General features: G+C 37.4%; 1 protein-coding gene across 3 annotated transcripts in view; it reads left to right on the top strand.

Moving 5' to 3' along the window:
* Positions 1 to 18,379, top strand: part of CUNH15orf41 (chromosome unknown C15orf41 homolog) — a 213,568-nt gene that overhangs the window by 109,903 nt on the left and 85,286 nt on the right. For all 3 annotated transcript variants that reach the window (XM_029237955.1, XM_029237956.1, XM_029237957.1), the window contains 2 exons: positions 4,318 to 4,383; positions 4,992 to 5,097. In XM_029237955.1, the coding sequence (XP_029093788.1) occupies positions 4,318 to 4,383; positions 4,992 to 5,097 (172 nt within the window). The remainder of the gene's footprint in view (positions 1 to 4,317; positions 4,384 to 4,991; positions 5,098 to 18,379) is intronic.

Here is an 18,379-nt window from a genome sequence, read left to right as displayed (position 1 = left end):
GAATATTATTTTTCTTTTCATTTTCAGATGTTATGAACTGGAATTTTGCGTAATTTCTCTGGGAAATAACTGTATTTCTTAAATTTAAAGTCTTTTAAGAAAAAAAAAGAAAACCTCAAACTTCTTCTTGGCAGTCCTCATGCCGGGCTGATTCTTAAGTATATGTTAACTAGTTTCAGATGTGTTTTGTTCTCTGACTCAAAATCGCGCCTTTATTTTAAAAAAAGAAATTGTGTTATCAGTACTTAATTGCTTTGGATATTTTGGGCATTTAGAGGAGAGGGTAATTAAAAGGCCCCAGAAATTAAACTTTCACAGTGTTCTTTACATATGTGATTCCTTTTTAAAAGTGTCCTCTAAAGGCAAGCCTGACAACTTAAAAACAAATGAAGATCTGGATTGTCTTTTAAAATGTAACATCAGTTTTATCTGTAGATGCAGTTTCATTGGTTTTTTAGTTCCATTGAAGAAAGGATCATTAAAATGCTAGAGATCAAGTGATTATTTCGTTCATCTCCTCTTCGGTCAGGTGTCAACCAAATACTATCCAACAGATAGCCATCCCCTCTCTTGCGTTTCCAAATCTTTCAGGAGGAAAATGAGAAAATTTTCCCCACTTCATAAGTATTACACATGATCAAATTTAAATATTTGTCATAATTAAGAGTGGTATATGGTCTGTTGGGACAAACCAGTACTTGGTTGTGGTGGGCTCTTGTCTATATCTGGCTATTTGAGAGGCCCAGGTGTTGGCAGTCGCTTAACTTCTCTTGGCCTCTTTTATCTTGTATAAACTGGAAGGTTGGAAGACTTTACAAGCTTAGAAATACTGTGTTTCTTAAGGCACACTATCTAAATACCCTACATTTTGTGGATCTAGAGGCTAACAAGTCTGCTCTTAAGTGAGAATATTCTTATATTAACTTTGATAATGAACACTTGAGCAATGACATTAACAAGCTTGTACTTATGAAATATATTAGGTGTTTTTAATATACCTTAAGTCAGAAGAGCCCTACTTCATATTTGCTACATTCACTGAATAAGTTAGGTATACAGAATTTGGAGATTGATTTCATATTGATCCCCAGCAACTCTGGGAAGTTATACTAAAAGTACTATTCTAAAACATTGCTGTTACTCTTTTTTTCCCCCTTTCTAACTAATGTTATTCTTTCTTGTTTCTTAATCCTGATCATTTTTTCTTGAAGAAAACAGCAGTTTACTTAAACATCCAGTTTTCCACTTGGGAAGTTCAAAGAATCATACGTAACCACTTGGTTCCAGTATGTACAAAGAGCTCTAAAAACATGGATGAAACTTATGATTCCCAAGGAAAATATAAATTGCAAAAGTGACTGTATAAGAGATGAAAATCTAAACAGATCAGTAGCTATAAAAAAAAAAAAGGGAAAAGTAACCAAAGAGCTACTCACTATAGTAGCAGCAGGCCTAGATTGCTTATTTTGGGGAATTCTGCCCAAACTTTAAGGAATGGATAAATTCAATGTTATTTAAAATACTACAGACCAAAGAAGAAGGTAGGAAAACTTCCCATGTGTAGTCCCTTCCTTGATGATCAAGAGGTACCTCAGAGCAGACAGCTGGGGCCAGGGGTGAAAGATAGCAGTGAAAGTCATCAAATACAACCTTGAACTTTAGGTCACTTTTGTTGTCTCTTAAATCAGGAAAGAAAATTATTAAGTCAGTCCAGGTGGGCTTTGCAGAAGACATGGGTATTCTTAAAAATGCATTTATATTTTATTCAGTTACCCTTCTGAGTCTTAAATATGTGCCAAGCGTATGTTGGTGGTGAGAATGGGGCAGTGAATAGGCCCGGGATTTGGGAGACGGGCACATGCACAATGGGACAAGGGAATGAACAAAGAAGGAGGCAGAAGGGAAGTCATGTGGGATGATGACCCAGCCATAACCTCGAGATCCTAGAGTTGGAACCCTGACCCACCCAATGGTCAACCAAATTTTAAATCCATACCCAATGGTTTGGATAATGATCTAATGGTAAGAAATCTTTGAAGGTCTGGGAGCCAGGAAAGGAGCATAATGCAAAGGCCAGGAAATCAGGTCAGATGGATGGGGCTGACCTTAAAAATCTCCCAGTAGGATAATCCATGATAGAAACTTCCTTCTCCTGGGACCTAGACCAGGTGAGCAAGGCCACCTGTTCATAAATGCTACTTCCTATACTTGCACTCTCATCTTCTCTGAACTTTGCCAAGTTGTACCCTCCTCCTTTGTTAGGAAATCTAGGTTGAAAGAGATAGTGTGAAGATCGAAACAAGGCAGGTAAGGCAGTCAGAGTTTAGAAAATAAACAGAGAAGATACCCAATACATAATAGCATAGTACTTCCGATATGTGGAATAACCTCTTTTAAAAAAAGAAAAAAGCGTAATATCTGGTGGTGACACAGACTCCTAGAAGCTGTCTTTTGAGTACAGTTACTATTGAATCAACTTCATATTGAGAGGGAGGGAGGTGGGGGGGTGGCATGGAGAAAGCATATGAATACTCTTGTACTTTGAGGTTCTCCACAGAAAGATGGAAAGATTTCCTAGCCTCACCTGATGTTTTATCTTCAGGAAATTTAAATTGTAGGTATTGTGGTAGTAATTTTGGCGCAGTGAACAAGAGTGTAGCATCTGCCTTTTAATGGATTTGAGTGTGTGCGTTTGGATTGCTTGGTGACCTTTGAAATTTTGTTTTGCGCTGCTGTCGGAAACATAATCATTTTTCTTTCTGAAACAGATTTGAACATCTGCAAAGGTTGATCAAGCTAGGATAGTTTTAATAAAATATTAATCTCTCTTTTTTAATGTCAACCCAGCTTTTAAAACTGTTCATCAGCTACCTGAAACATCAGCTCAAGGCAGTTGGGTTGATTTAATAAATGCCTTTTGCATTAAACATTCTTGTAGCCAGAATGCATTTAGAGGATAGAAATTTTTTCAGTCTTGTTCATCCACAGTTCAGTTTTCCAAATTCTCTTGTTTTTAAAGTAAGATTAATTTTATTTCCTTATTTCAACAGTTAACTTAGAATTTTTTATATTTCAAGCAGGGGAGATTGTTTCAAATTCTAGCATCAGTCCTTCAAAATTTGGATAAAGGATAACAACTGTAACCAAATTTAATTTAAATATCTAGTTTAAACATGTGTCTTGTCATTTAAAGGTTATTTACGTTTAAAATGCTGACCTTTCAGGATGTACACAGGAGTGTTCTAAAACAGAGTTTCTGAACATTGGCCATGAAACCACTGTCCTGGCCTGACAAATGGATTGGAAATAAGCTACCCAACAACTGAGAATGGGCCATTAATTTTAACCAAAGGTGATGCAGGAAGGCGAATGGGATGCATGACAATGTCAACAGCCCAGTAGGTGTTAAGAGACCACACAGCCTTCCTTGTTACTTGGTTGGGCCATTAGTTGAGGTTGGGTGAAGACAGAAAGCCATGTCTGGAATTGAATGACCAGGTCACTCCAAAATCTAACAGAGAACTGCTCATTTCAGAATCACATTGTAATGCCTTTAGAAGTCAAGGACAGCGTTTAGAAAATATTGGAGGACTTTTTTTTTTTTAACCAAGCACCCAGGTAGTTTTTTCCAACTTTGTCAAGCACTCTGTTTTCCTGCCTCCTTTCCTCCTGAATGGCTCATTGATATTTACAGAGGATCAAGAAATCGAACAGACTTAGAAAAAAATCTCAAAGCCTGTTTGCTTTTCAGAATTACATATTGTTAGTTGTAAAACTTTGGTAAATGCCAGAAACAATAGCCGACCAAAGGTATTAAGCAGGGTAATTAATTCTCTGTGGGGATCTCACTGTCCTTGTCTCTTTCTTATGTTCTTGTATGTAGGAATAGTTTCACTAATTGAAACTAAACTTTCTTAATTGCTTTAATGAAAGCATTTGTTTTATGAAGGCCAATGTCAATATTGGCTTGATAACATTAGTGATATTCATGGTGGTAGAAGCCTTTTCTTTTAATCAGTAAGTATACTTCATTATTTTGAGTATCTTCAATTATAAGAAAGGTAGTGTATGACAGCTTGAATTAATGAAGTTTATAATAAAGACATAAAAATGCAGAAGGGACAAAGAGGCATTTTTATATCTATGCTTCCAGTTTGTTATGAAAGTTCATTTATTCCTACACAGCATTGCATATATAAGAATGATATGTATGACTGCATTAGTAATTTTTACACATTTTTAAGGAAGAAAAGCAATTATATTGCTGTCTTGTTAATGGAATACTGTGATAAGTAATAGTATTTGTTCATCCTGTAGATGAAGATCAGCTCCGTGCAAAGGGTTATGACAAAACACCAGACTTTATTTTACAAGTACCCGTTGGTAAGTCCTTAAACTCTGCTATGCATTTGTTTATAGAGAAAAGGGATGTGTTTTTCCCATAGCTTTGCAAAATTGTGTTAATGTTATTAGCAAATGTTACCAGAGAATCTAGATTAGCTTGATAATTTTGTATCTAAAAGTGTGAAATAATTGCAAAAGATTATTTTAAAATAGCAGAAAATTATAGGTTTAGAAGAAACCTATGCCTTAAAAACTTTTATGAATATTTGAGAAATAAACATGTGTTCTAAAGACATTTTGGTTACCATTTTCAAGTCATTTCTCTAAGTACCGAATTTTTAACATAGGGTTCTATTGAAAAGCCAGGCTCACTTGGTTTGCTTTCACATTACTTGTCAACTTATACAGGCAGTCTCAGAATGGGAGAGAGACTTTTGTAAATGCCGAAAATAAAAGGGATGTGATTGTAGCATAAATGTTCCTTGTTACGAACATGTACGATGTGTTGTTTTATAATTACATCCATAGATGATGGTGAGGGCTAAGCCTCTGTTCATGAATGTGAAGCATAGAGAGACCCAGACAGAGTTCAAAATTTTCAATTTTCCCTTCCCTTTGCTCTATATTAGTAATGCTTTGTCCCTTAGCTGTAGAAGGGCACATAATTCACTGGATTGAAAGCAAAGCCTCATTTGGTGATGAATGTAGCCACCACGCCTACCTGCATGACCAGTTCTGGAGCTACTGGAATAGGTAAGGCCCATTATTTTTCTCTTAAGATAAACGATACTCAGCAGAAATCTCATTAGAAAAAAATATTTTGTTTAGCTGGTAAAAATGCTAGTAGCCTTTGTTTCTAGTAAATACTGAGACTTGATTAATGTATTCGTTTCAGGTAATTTCAACTTCTTTGCTTTCATAATGTAGCTTCATTTTTTAAAACGAAAAATCTCTGCCTAATGTCAAAATTAGTGTAGACGCCATTTTCCATTTCACAGTGATGATATTGGTGTCACTTAAAATATGAAAAATAGGATGTGATATATATTATGATATTGACACTGACTTTTATCCTCTTGATGTGGAAGTTATGCTTTCTGTCAGATCTTTAAAAAATATTTTATCCTCAGCTCTCTGAGGAAAGTATCCAAACGATATGAAAGATCAAAACAAATTACCTTCCAGTGGTAGAAAATAGTTTACCTACCAACTTCAACCAACATTCCCAAAGGCATGGAGATCTCAGTGGTTAAGAAAAGGATGGTGTTGGAGGAGGGGGGAGGATGCCATATTACTGAGTACCCACCATGTGTCTGGGCTTGCAGATTATCTCAGTTAATACTCACAAGAAAGTTACGTTTATTCCCATTTTACAGACAACTAAACTGATACTCAGAGAAAATGTAACTATGGGTACAACTAGTTATCGTGCATTGTCTTTCTCACGTCTAAATCTGTGCTACTTTTAGCACAACTCTATTGTAATTTACAGTACAACTGTTGAAACTTTGGCCTTTGCTATTATTGGAGTCCCAAGCTTTCACACCACATATTTTTTACCCCTTAGATCAGAAGGTGGGTCAAGGGGTAACCTTTCTAGATTAACTGTGTTCCTTGGTCACTGGCCAACTGTAAGAATACAATAATAAGATGACATTGGTCCGATCATTAAGGAGAGAGACAGTAGCATCTGTGGACAGTAGTCTTACCCTGGAAAAAAACAGTGACAGCCTACAGAATTTGGCATTATATTGTTACTCAGCTTTACAAAAGGCCAGTGGACCTCTCCCGTAGCAGATGTGCTAAACTAAGCCCACTTTTTGCCATGGTAACAATGATGATGACAAAATGCTAAATGTAATGGCTTTCTTGATTTTCTTGTGTAATTGTGCATAGCATCCGAGCTTTACTTTACAGGGATGGAGGAGGAAAGTGCAAAATGTTTTAGAAATCAATGCTGCTTCAGCGTTTCCTGTCTTTTATTCAGCCATTATTCAAATCAGCAGTAATGTGACAAATTGAATTTCAGATTTTTAGCAATTTTATGATGAGTTTGAAATAGTAAAGAAAGCATCATTTTTGATATTATAGGGAAAGCAATGACAAGAAGATTAAATTGCATAAGTTTAGGTTGCTAAGGCATTTTTTAAAAACTGGTAAGCTCAATCATTATGCATTGAGACTGTCTCCCCACTTTGGTACTGATCAAGCCTTTTATGAGAAACAATTAGAATTTGAATCCCAAATAGTAGAGCTTACTTGAAAATTCCAAAGGCACATCTTCATTCTAAAACAACTCAACTGTTGTTTGAACGTCTACTCTGTGCTTAGCCCTCCCCATTTTAGAGGCTGATTAAATAATCAAGTCACGCGTATGGTAGACCTATGGATTTTTCACATGGCCGGAGGGGCATTTGAGCAATGGATAACTTAATAGTTTGACTCGGACTGGATTTTGGGTTATTGTGTTGCCTACTGCTGTTTTAAATTTTAATGATGTTTTATTTACACTACTGTTGACTTACATTTCCTAAACACATTGTTTGAATGTATACCAGCTAAGTGGACATAGTTCATTTAGGGCATGTTGTGTGGTAAGGGAAAGCCAGCCTTAGTTTTGAGTGTTCCAGATCATTCAAGGGGGGAATGCTCTGCACAAAAGTCACTAGTTCACAAAATGTCTGCAGAGAGGCCAAGAAATGCAGATCATGCTGACATTCAATATGGAACATAGAGGCATTTACTTGGATATAGAATTTTGGTTGTAATAATGATACAGACTTATCAGTGATGAGGCATTTTGACAGAAGGAGAACTTAGCGCGGTTATGAAAGTTTGGGATCCTACTTTTTTTATATTTTGCCTCAACACAACTCACACAGCATTAGCTAAAATTCATCAGAGTAGGAAGAAATCTTTCCCACCTATAGGTAGCCTTTCAAGGAGGCTGTTGGTTGGCATTTGGGTTAATTGCTTTATTTGTATGATAAGCCTCTAGTCAACATAAGAACTGTTTTCTAGTGTCACACTATTTTTCTTTTTTTCTTCTAGTTTTATTGAGATATAATTGCTATATAGCACTATGTAATTTTAAGGTACACAGCATAATGATTTGACTTACAGACATGAAATGAAAAAATTGTCACATTATTTTTAGATTAAACATTGGATTTTATGATAAGACTGTTCAATGTTTGTGGAATCATAATCTTGTCTAAGCCTATTTTTCCACATAAATGACTACAGTGCCCCTATATTTTAGTTTAATATTTCTCTAAGAGTTTTCTTTTTATGTAAATTAGTATTCTTACTCAGCCTTTCAGCAGCTCCCAATCACACCTTCCCTCTTTATTAAAACATGCTCTTTTTATGGCTTCCAAAATATATTCTTCTGGGTTTCTTCCCCACACACCAGCAACGTACTCTGTCTCCTTTGCTATCTCTTCTTCCTCTTCCCAGCTCTAGGCTGGAAGGCCCTGGAACTCAGGGCTCACCCTCCTCCCTCTTCTGTCTACATTCTTCCTGGATGTTCCCTGGAAGATCTCACCAGAGACTGTGGCTTTATATTCCATCTCTATGCTGCCATCTCCTAATTTTTACCCTCAGCCCTAAGGTTCCCCCTGAGTATACATTTGTTCATCTATCCAGCTGGCTACTCAGTATCTTCTCCTGGTTATCTAATAGGTATCTCAGACTTTACATGTCCAAAATTAAACCCTTGACTTTCTTCCTCAAGCTTGTTACTCCCCCATTTCCTCCCAAGCTCAACTAGTGGCACCACAATATCTCCAAATCCTCAACCCCGAGTATCATCACCAATCCATCAGCGAGTCCATTCAGCCCTACCTTCACCACATCTCAAATTGTGCCTTGTATCACCACCCCACCTGCTGCCGCCTCAGTGTCTGTAAGCATCTCCTGGACTATTCCTGTAGCTTCCAAACTGGTCTCCTTGCACTCAGCACTTGCACTCCTGTGGTCAGTGTTTCATACCCCAGCCAAACTGACTCTTGGAAAACATAAATCAGATTGGGCCACTTCCCACCACATTTAAAATAAAATCCAAACTCTTTACCGTGACATTCAGAGCCCCGCATGATCTGCCTCTCACCACCCCCAATTCTGTCCGCACCTGCCCCTCTCCCCTCACCTAAGGTTCTCTCTGTCTCTTATACTTCCTTGGCCACGCTGGCTTTCTCTGTCTTCCCTGAATCTACACTGCTTGTTTCTGCTTCAAGACCCTCACTCTGGCTAATCCTTCTGCTTGGAACTGTCTTCACTTGGATCTCCACATAGCCTGCCCTTTATGACATTCAGGTGTCTGCTCAAATTTCCCCTCCTCAGGGGGGCCTTCCCTAACCACCCACTCAGTCATCCTCTCTTCTCACTCGGCTCTACTTTTCTTCATAATACTTACTCCTGTCTGAGTGAATGAATAGACAGTAGTTGGAAACATTTATACAAACACCAATTTACTTGGTTTGAAAGAGCTTTACCTTTTATATTGCTATTTCTAATTACTACACATAGGGTGCAGTTCATTCCTTTGTAATCAAAGCTTCAAGAATTTACTCCAGCTTAATTAACCTCAAACAAATTTAAATTTTGCAATGTAGTCACCTTCCCTAAAATCAGATACTGAGTACAGAACATAAGCTGCCTTTTCGGCAAGTGGGCCCTCATCCCAGGTACGATCTTGATTAAAGAACTCCTCAGAACTCTTCCAGTTCTGTGGGGTTAAAAGAATGCCTCTGAGAAGCAGCATTTGAACCATAACATAGCCCCAAATTATATAGGGCTATGTATACAATTGTATAGAAAATGCATATATATTTACATATATCTTTATATATATATATCTCATATACTTAGGGCTATATATATACAAACTGTATAAAAAAATATTTCCTTATGCAGTTGGAAACAAAAAATACCTTCTCGTCCTACTTGTCTAGTCAAAAGGTGGGTTCTTTGGCAATTTGACCTACATTACTAAGTTTATTTTCTTATTGAGATGGTGACAGGTAAAGAAGAAACTAATTCTACGATGTGAGGCCAGAATATACATGGGTTCTAACTTGTGGCCTTTCAAAGAAGCAGGAGCAGACACCCTGTGCTCACGTAGTGGTTGGAGGTAAAGTGGGTGTGTTTGGATGAAAATACTGATGACTCTAAATTACAAAGAACCACATGCAACCATACAGCGCATGAACAACGCCCAACAGCACTGAGTCAAGAACATGGAAATCTCAGCTGTTAAGTTCAGTCCTGTCATCTGCCATTCTGGGCACATTCTGACACACTGTCATCAGTGGAATCTATTTAAAACTAAAGTGCACTTGGTAGACATACCTCTCTCCTTCTCTCAAAGAAGATCTAAGCTTACTGACTGGAAAGAATAAGGCAAAATTTTGTTTGAGCATGATTTTCCAGTTTAGTGATCCTTGATGTAATGGGAGGAACCTATCCTGTTCCTGGGTTTGAATCCAGGCTGTGCCACTCTCTGGTCCCATGACTGGGAGCAACTTACTTAATGTCCCTGAGCCTTTGTTTTTTCCTCCACACAATGAGGTTGATAACACCTTCTTCACCATATTGTTGTGCAGAGCAGTTATTTAATACATATAAAGCACTTTCACAGTGCTTGGCAGTCAACAGATATACTCTCCTCTGTCTCTTTTTCCTGTGTATCACTGTCTGGTAGAATTTAGAAGTCTTCTGAGTAGATGTTTTAATTTCCTTCGTTGCCAGATAAACTCCTACTCGGCTAACTTCAGCACTCAGCTTGACTGACATCTCTTTGGGAAACCTTCCTGCAGTTCACGATCGCGTTCAGTGCTCCTCCTGTGTTCTTCTAATAAGTTCATAGCATTTGTCAAATATTGTAATTGCTTGTTTGCTTGCCACTCTCCTCCAGTTAATATATTGAGTTACGTCTTACCTATTTGTTTTATCCAACATCAAATGCCCAGAAGCTGGTGGAATGCCTGGCACATAGGTGCCAGTAGGTGATCAGTAGATATTTATTGAACAAATAAATATATGAATGGATTTCCTATTTGTTAGACATTGTGACATTAAAACACAATAAGACCAAAATTTTTTCTTTGAGAATGCCGCTCTAAGGACGGTGAGAAAAATGCCTCATTTTTCTAGAGAACTTTTATAGACTTTTCAGATGTATAGCCTATTGCAGATCTATATCATGAAATATAGCATGTTTATTTACATAGAGTTTTAAAATAGAAAATAACCGATAAGTGGCAAATGCATTTTATGAAGTTTTTTAGGCAAGTATTTTTAATCTTATATTGATTATTTGCTTTCACAAAACTTTAGCAAGCCCTCTTGTTTGATATTTGACATGGAATGCCTTGAAAATCCTGAGCAGAAGCTATTCTCTAGTTTCTTTAGGGCTGCGTAAAACTGGGCCCACCTTAACACTTGGGGGCCTGGGACAAGAGTGTGATTGGAGGCCTATATATAATGTGCCCAAATATTTAAGGTTGTGTATCAAGTTAACAGACAGTAAATAAAATCTGTTTTATCCTGCATGAAGATCTGGGAGTTCAGATTTGCATTAAGAATTCCTGGACTTCTCGGAGATCCAGGCTGCATATGGCAGTGTAGGAATAGGTGCCGCCACTGCACAGCCCATCTCCCTTTTCTTATCACCTTTGGCTCTGTCCTACACCTGGGAAGGTTTTAAGCACAGCACAGCCTGTACATCCAAGCTCCATGTATTGATACCTTCAAACCTCTGCCCTTGGTCATCTCTCAGGCCAGAGGTGCACACTCTGGTGGTCTGCCCTCTTATCAAGCAGGCAGGCCCTGAGAGTGGTCTCAGGACTATTTGATCAGGAAGTTCTGAGGTCCCTGGTAACATGGAGTGTGACTTAGAAAGGTATTGGAGGGAACAGACATCAGGTGAAGATGTCCCCTGTGCTCTGCAGACTCCTCACCCCATGGGCTGCGGTACAACCAGAAGAGACCAGAGCAGAATCCTCTAAAGTTTGGGTCCAGGCCATGGACCCCTCTTGACTGGGACTAAAGGTATCAAAGGAAGCAAGTATATTTGTCTTCCAAAGTCATTTCTTGTGCTGATGTTAGGATATGAGGGGAGATGAGCACCAGAGGAAATATGGGCTTGATCACATTGATGTCTCACTGAAAAGATGAAGAGCTGAGTTCCATCTGTGGGATTTTTGAACCTTTGGCTCCAGAGAGTCTACACTCCTAGAGGCAATGGTAAGCTAATACCTTCTACCACAAGAATCGATTTGACTTTAGTTCTTACCTCTAAGTATTTTTTAAAGATTGGTTATTTACTCAATGGTTTAGTGATTGCTTTCTCTGGGTTTCTCTGGGCTGTGCTAACTTGAGAGGCGAGGCATTTAGAATGGGGCTGCCAAGCAGTTAGAGTTAAGGAAGGTATTTTTCAGAGGATGTCCAAAAGTTTTTCCTGTATGAAGGTACTTCCAGGAAGCCTGCAATTAACCAAATCACAGATTTCCAGTTATTTCAGTCTTGTTAACAACAAGGCTGATCACATCTGTCTTAGGTTGGAGAATGTGCCTCAGCTATAGAAGCTCTTGCAAACCTTCAATTACAGCAGCCTCAGAAGGCACTGCTGCCGTATACTAACAAGCAGTCATCACCAGCAACAAGAGACAGATTGACTAATAATTAGCAAATGCACTGGAGAGGGCCTCTCTGAAGGTAAAAATATAATAATTTGCTTTTCCATCTCTTATGGTGGTGCTGGTTGTGAGATACTGATATCTCATTGTTCCAGAGAAATACTTGACACTCTTATTAGCTGGAGTGACCTAGAACTATTTTAAAAGGACGAAGGAAGTGTCTTCTGTGTAGATAGTACTTTTATGAGTTCTCATAATGGTTAAGTACCATTTTTTTCTGCATTTGGAGTATGAATAGCAAGAACTTTGCCCACCACAGAATTCATATTTTCTGCCATTGTTAATTGTTTTCAATGTTGACTTTAAATACAAAATTGAATGAGGAATAGAAATGTTGTCTTAGGCCGTTGAAGTGGTATTTGCAATAAAGAGATAGTGGTTGAGAAAACTGGAATGAGTTAATCATGGATTAAAGGGAAAGAAAATAGGCTTGTAAGGAAATGTCAGTGAATCACAGTTTCTCAGAAAGATGTCTATCTGATATTACCTTCAAGCATATACAAGATTTTTTTTAGTTGGGGAGGAATGGTGCCTATTGACCAGTTTCCCAATTCCAGGGGACCAAAGAATTGTTGAAAGCATAACTCTTCTTGCTGAGCTATTATGATAGAGTTAATATGAATCACATATGTTTCAGAAGTATTACCACAAATCAAACCAAGAAGCAAATGATTGGGTGTCCATTCTAAGGATGGAAACACAACCGTTATGATTGTCCAGAGAGAGTAAGAGAAAACTAAAGGAAGTGACTCAGGAGCACAGAGTCAGGAGCCCAAGGATACAGAGTTCATTTTTGAAATTAATTTTGGAATAATGGAGATCAGGTTGAAATTGCTGCTAAAAGGGCTTGGGGTTTAGGGCAGTGATTCTCAAACTTCACATGTATTAAAATCACATGGTTGGAACTTTTAAAATATTGATGTGAGATTCATCCCTGGAGAACTGATTTAATTGGTGTGTGGTGGAGCCTGGACCTTAGGAGGTTTTTTTTGTTTCATTTTGAAAACTTCTGATGATGACGTTGACCTGCATCAAGTTGAAGTCCACTTCTTTACATGGCCTTCATTTGCCAGCTAGCCCCAGCATTCCTAGCCTAGATGCTTCTACATAGAGTCTTCATAAGAAAAAGAAGAGTTTTATTGAGGAATACTGGTTCAGATCAGCGAACACTTCACAGACACTTGTTAGTCACGGCATCTGGCCTCTGCCTTTGAGGGCTTCATAGTGAGGCCTGAGGCAGTGAATTGCAAAGACAGAACCTGAACCCAGGTCTCCCTCTGAACTCATACCCGTGTACTTTCTGCTCCACCATGCAGCTTAATGTCAGTCATAGTGATAAATCTGTTATAAGAGGCTACTTACTCTGTCAGTTAATGCAGGGATCCCCAACGCCTGGGCCATGGACCAGTACCGGTCCGTGACCTGTTAGGAGGTAAGTGGCAGGAGGTGCTGCGGGTGAGCAAGCGAGCGAAGCTTCATCTATATTTACAGCCGCTCCCCATCACTCGCATTACCACCTGAGCTCTGCCTCCTGTTAGCATTATGGTGAAGCGTATAATTATTTCATTATATATTGCAGTGTAATAGTAATAGAAATAAAGTGCTCAATAAATGTAATGCACTTGAATCATCCCGAAACCATCCCCCCACAACCCTGGTCCTTGGAAAAACTGTCTTCCACGAAACTGGTCCCTGGTGCCAAAAAGGTTGGGGACCGCTCACTTAATGGGTTTGCTATGCTGAAGCTAAAAACCTCTCCAGCATATGAGGTGTAGATATTCACCTTCACGTGGTTCAAGAAAATGGGCCAGACGTTCTCTGTTGCTCTCCTTATTGTATATTCAAAATGCACATCTGTAGGATTAATATAAAATCCTGTCAGATATACATACCTATGCACCCAGAACATAACAACCCCTAAATTGTTGTATTTGAAATCTACAGAATCAGAGTTTTTTTATATATGGTACAGAAAAAAGTAAGCATGTAAAAAGTCTGTTTTAATAAGTAATGGTGTTTTTAAAAACAGCTTTAATGAGATATAATTGACATACAATATACTGCACATATTTAAAGTACATAATTTGACAAGTTTAACATACGTATAAACTCGTAAAATTATCACCATGACAAAGATAGTGACAAAGATACCTACCACCTCTACAAGTTCCTTGTACCCCTTTATAATCCTTCTTCTCAATCCCTTCAGTTGTCTCTGCACCCAGGCAACCACTGATCTACTTTCTGTCACTATTCATTAGTTTACATTTTCTGTTTTCTGTAAATGGAATCATTCAGCATATACTCTTTTGTCTGGCTTTTTTTTTTTTACTCAATGTAACTATTTCATTATTCATCCATGTTGTTGAACATATCAAGAGTTTATTTTTTTCATTGCTGGCAAGTATTCAATTGTATGGCTGTCCCACTGTTTGTTTATCCATTCACTTGTGGATAGACATTTAAGTTGTTTCTAGTTCTGGCTATTAGTAATAAAGTTTCCATGAACAGTCATGTAAAAATCTTGTATGGTTTCATTTCCCCTGGGCAAATACATAGGAACAAAATAGTTGGGACATTTGGTAAGTGGATTTTTACCTTTTTCAAAATGATTAAACTGTTTTCCAAAGTGGTTGTACCATTTTATGTTCCCATCAGCAGTTTATGGGAGTTCCAGGTGCTCCCTTCGGTCAGTCTTTTTAACTTCAAACTTTCTAATAGTTGTGTAGTAGTGTCTCAATGTGATTTTAGTTTTTCTGTAATGACAAATGATATTGAGAATCTTTTCATATGTTTATTTTTATCTATTTGTCTCCTTTGGAGAAGCGTCTGTTCAAATCTTCGGTTAATTTTTTAGTTGAATTGTTTTCTTATTATTGAGTTTTGGATTTAAGTCCTTTATCAGATATATGGTCAGATATGAAATATTGTCTTCCAGTCTGTGGCTTGTCTTTTCATTCTCTTAACAGTGGCTTTCAAAATCAGAAGTTTTTAATTTTAATGAAGTCCAGTTTACCAGATTTTTTCTTTTATTATGCCTTTGATGTCATATCTAAGAAATCTTACAGATTTAAAGACTTAAAGAAATCACAGAGATTTTACCCTTGTTTTCTTCTAAAAGATTTATAATTATATATTTACATTTAGGTCTAGCATCCATTTTCAGTTAATTTTTATGTATGGCGTGATGTATGGCTTGAAGTTTATTTTCTTGGATATGGATATCCAGTTGTGCCAGAACCATTTGTTGAAAAGCCTATCCTTTCTCCCCTAAATAGTCTTTACACATATGTCAAAAATCAATTAATCATACATGTATGGGCCTTTTTCTGAATTCCCTATTTTGTTCTGTTGGCCAATTTGTCTGTCTTTATACTAATTCTACACTGTATTGATTACTATAACATAATTTTGAAAACAGGTAGTGTTAGTCCTCCAACTTCATTTCTCTTTTTCAAGTTTTTTTGGTCTATTTTTGGTCCTTTGCATTACCATATGAATTTTAGAATCAACTTATAAATTCCTAAAAAAATCTGCTGGACTTCTGATTGGCATCACATTGAGTTTATAGATCAATTTGGAACCCTATGTATTTTATATTTCTTGATTCTATAGGAAGTGATTTTTTTTTTGTTTCAGTTTCCAATTTATCATGTTAAAATAGAGGAATACATTTGATTTGGTGTATTGATCTTGCGTTGTGCAGGTGGGTAAAACTCATTTATTAATACTTTACTTATTTGGTAGATGCCATAGGATCTTCTATATAGACAACCATGTTGTTTATGAATAAAGACAGTTTGCTTCCTTTTTCAATTTGGATGCTTTTTTTTTTTTTAAACTGCACTGCCTAGAATCTCGTATACAAAGGTGAATAGTGGTGAATGTGTACACCTTGTTCCTGGTCTTGGGGGAAAGGCATTTAATCTTTTACCATTAAGAATAATATTAGCTATAGGTTTTTGTAGATGCCTTTTAGGTTTGAGGAAACTCCCTCTATTCCTAGTTTGCTGAGAGTTTTTATCAAAATAGGTGTTGGATTTTGTCAAAATGTTTTTTCTGCATCTATTAAGATGATCATATGGATTTTTTTTTTTTTTTTTTGCGGTACGCGGGCCTCTCACTGCTGTGGCCTCTCCCATTGCGGAGCACAGGCTCCGGACGCGCAGGCCCAGCTGCCATGGCTCACGGGCCCAGCCGCTCCGCGGCATGTGGGATCCACCTGGACTAGGGCACGAACCCGTGTCCCCCGCATCGGCAGGCGGACTCTCAACCACTGTGCCACCAGGGAAGCCCCTGGATATTTTTTAATTAATTGATTAATATGGTGAATTACAGTGATTGATTCTTGAATGTTATACCAACCTTGCATCCTGGGATAAACCCCACTTGGTCATGAAGCAATATCCTTTTTATATTTTGTTATATTTGATTTGCTAAAAATTTGTTAAGAATTTTTGCATCTGCATTCATGAGTGAGATTGGTCTGTGATTTGCTTCTCCTTCTAAACTTTTTGTCTGGTTTTGGTATTAGAGTAATGGTGGCCTTGTAGTATGAGTTGGGAAGTATTCCCTTATCCTCAGTTTTCTGGAAAGTTTGTGTAGAATTGTTACTACTTCTTCATTAACTACTGGGTAGAATTTCCCAAGTGATCTGGGGCTATTCTTTTGTGGGAAGATTTTAAACTACAAAATTGATTTATTTAATAGATACAGGGATTCAGGTTATCTATTTTTTTCTTGAGTGAACTTTGATACTTTGTGTCTTTTAAAGAGTTTATTCATTTTATTTAAGTTGTGGAATATATTAGCATAAACGTATTCAAAATACTCCCATATTCTTTTAATATCTGTAGAATCTATAGTGATGTCACCTTTTTCATTCCTGATATTGATAATTTTGTCTACTTTTCCAGATCAGTCTGCCTAGAGGTTTATCAATTTTACTGGTCTTCTGAAAGAACCAATATTTCATTTTATTGACTTTTTCCTGTTGGTTTTCTTTTTTCTTTTTCATTGATTTTTAATCTGTATTATTTATTTATTTGTTTAGTTCATTTTCATTTGCTCTTCTTTGTCTAGTTTCCTAAGGTGGAAGCCTGAGGTTATTGATTTGAAACCATTCTTTCTTCCCAATATAGGCAGTTTAGTGTTGTACATTTGCCTCAAAGTACTGCTATAGCTGTATTACACAAAATGTTATATGTTGTATTTTTATTTTATTTGGTTCCAAATACTTTCTGATTTTTATTTTTATTTCTTCTTTGACCCACAGGCTATTTAGAAGCATGCTGTTTTGTTCGCAAATATTTGGAACTTGTTCACATAGCTTTCTGTTATTGGTTTCTAATTTAATTCCATTGAGGTCAGAAACAAACTTGAGTCCTTTTTAAATTACTGAGACTTGTTTTATGACAAAGTCTTTAACTGCCTGGTCTTCCCATTCCCCCAGCTCCATCTCCTCAACTCTGAGAAGGTTCTTCCTCCCAACATTGCCTCCTGGAAACTCTCTCCAGGCAGCAAGCTGGGGAAATGAAAGTGCTCACTTCTTTTGTTTTCCATCATTCAGGGGTCACTGTCCCTCACTGCTTGCTATCTGTTGTTATCTATTTTGCTTTTTAGTTATTTCCAGCAGGAGGATAAATACAGTCCCTGTTACCTCATCTTGGATCCAAGTAGATGTCCTCTCAATTATGGTTTTTAACACGTAATTTAACGTACTATAAACCAGTTTGTCTTGTTTAACATTAACCTTGTAATCTTACTTATGCTGCATTAGACTTCATTGTCATCCTAAACAAATTTTCTTAAGCATTAACTATGAGAGAGTACTGTGCAAACCTTCAAGTTTATTTCTTTTGATATCTCTCTTTCAAATAGACATCCATATAGCCTCTCCTTCTCCTAGGCTTCTGAGAGTTGGAATGGGATTTTCAGTCACTACTTTTTGCCCAACAAAAGGAAGGCTTTTCATATCGTTAAGGCCAAAAAGTGGATAATAAGCTTATGGTTGTTAGAAAGCAGCTTTCTTTGGTCATCTTCTGATAGCACTCACTAAGGGCTTCTGCTGCCTCTTAGACTAAAATAAAGCTAGCCATCTTTTGGTGAGATAGAACCCCGTTCACAGAAGTTATGGCTTTTCTCCCCCTCTATATGTATGAGACACATTTTTTCCATTTTTGACCATCTTCTGCTATTACGTATCATTCAAGAATCTCCTGGGATGGGTGACTTTTATAGGTGATGAGGCTGCATTGCCCTAGTTTACCCTTGCTTATTCTCTTCCCACACATGTGGAGTATGGAAAATGAACCATGCATATAATTTTCATGTCT

This window comes from Monodon monoceros, unplaced genomic scaffold (assembly GCF_005190385.1).
Source record: "Monodon monoceros isolate NGI ecotype Baffin Bay Population unplaced genomic scaffold, NGI_Narwhal_1 Super_Scaffold_21, whole genome shotgun sequence".
In the NCBI taxonomy this organism is placed as follows: domain Eukaryota; kingdom Metazoa; phylum Chordata; class Mammalia; order Artiodactyla; family Monodontidae; genus Monodon; species Monodon monoceros.
Note: the sequence above shows the minus strand (reverse complement) of the source record. Positions and strands in the feature narration are given on the sequence as shown.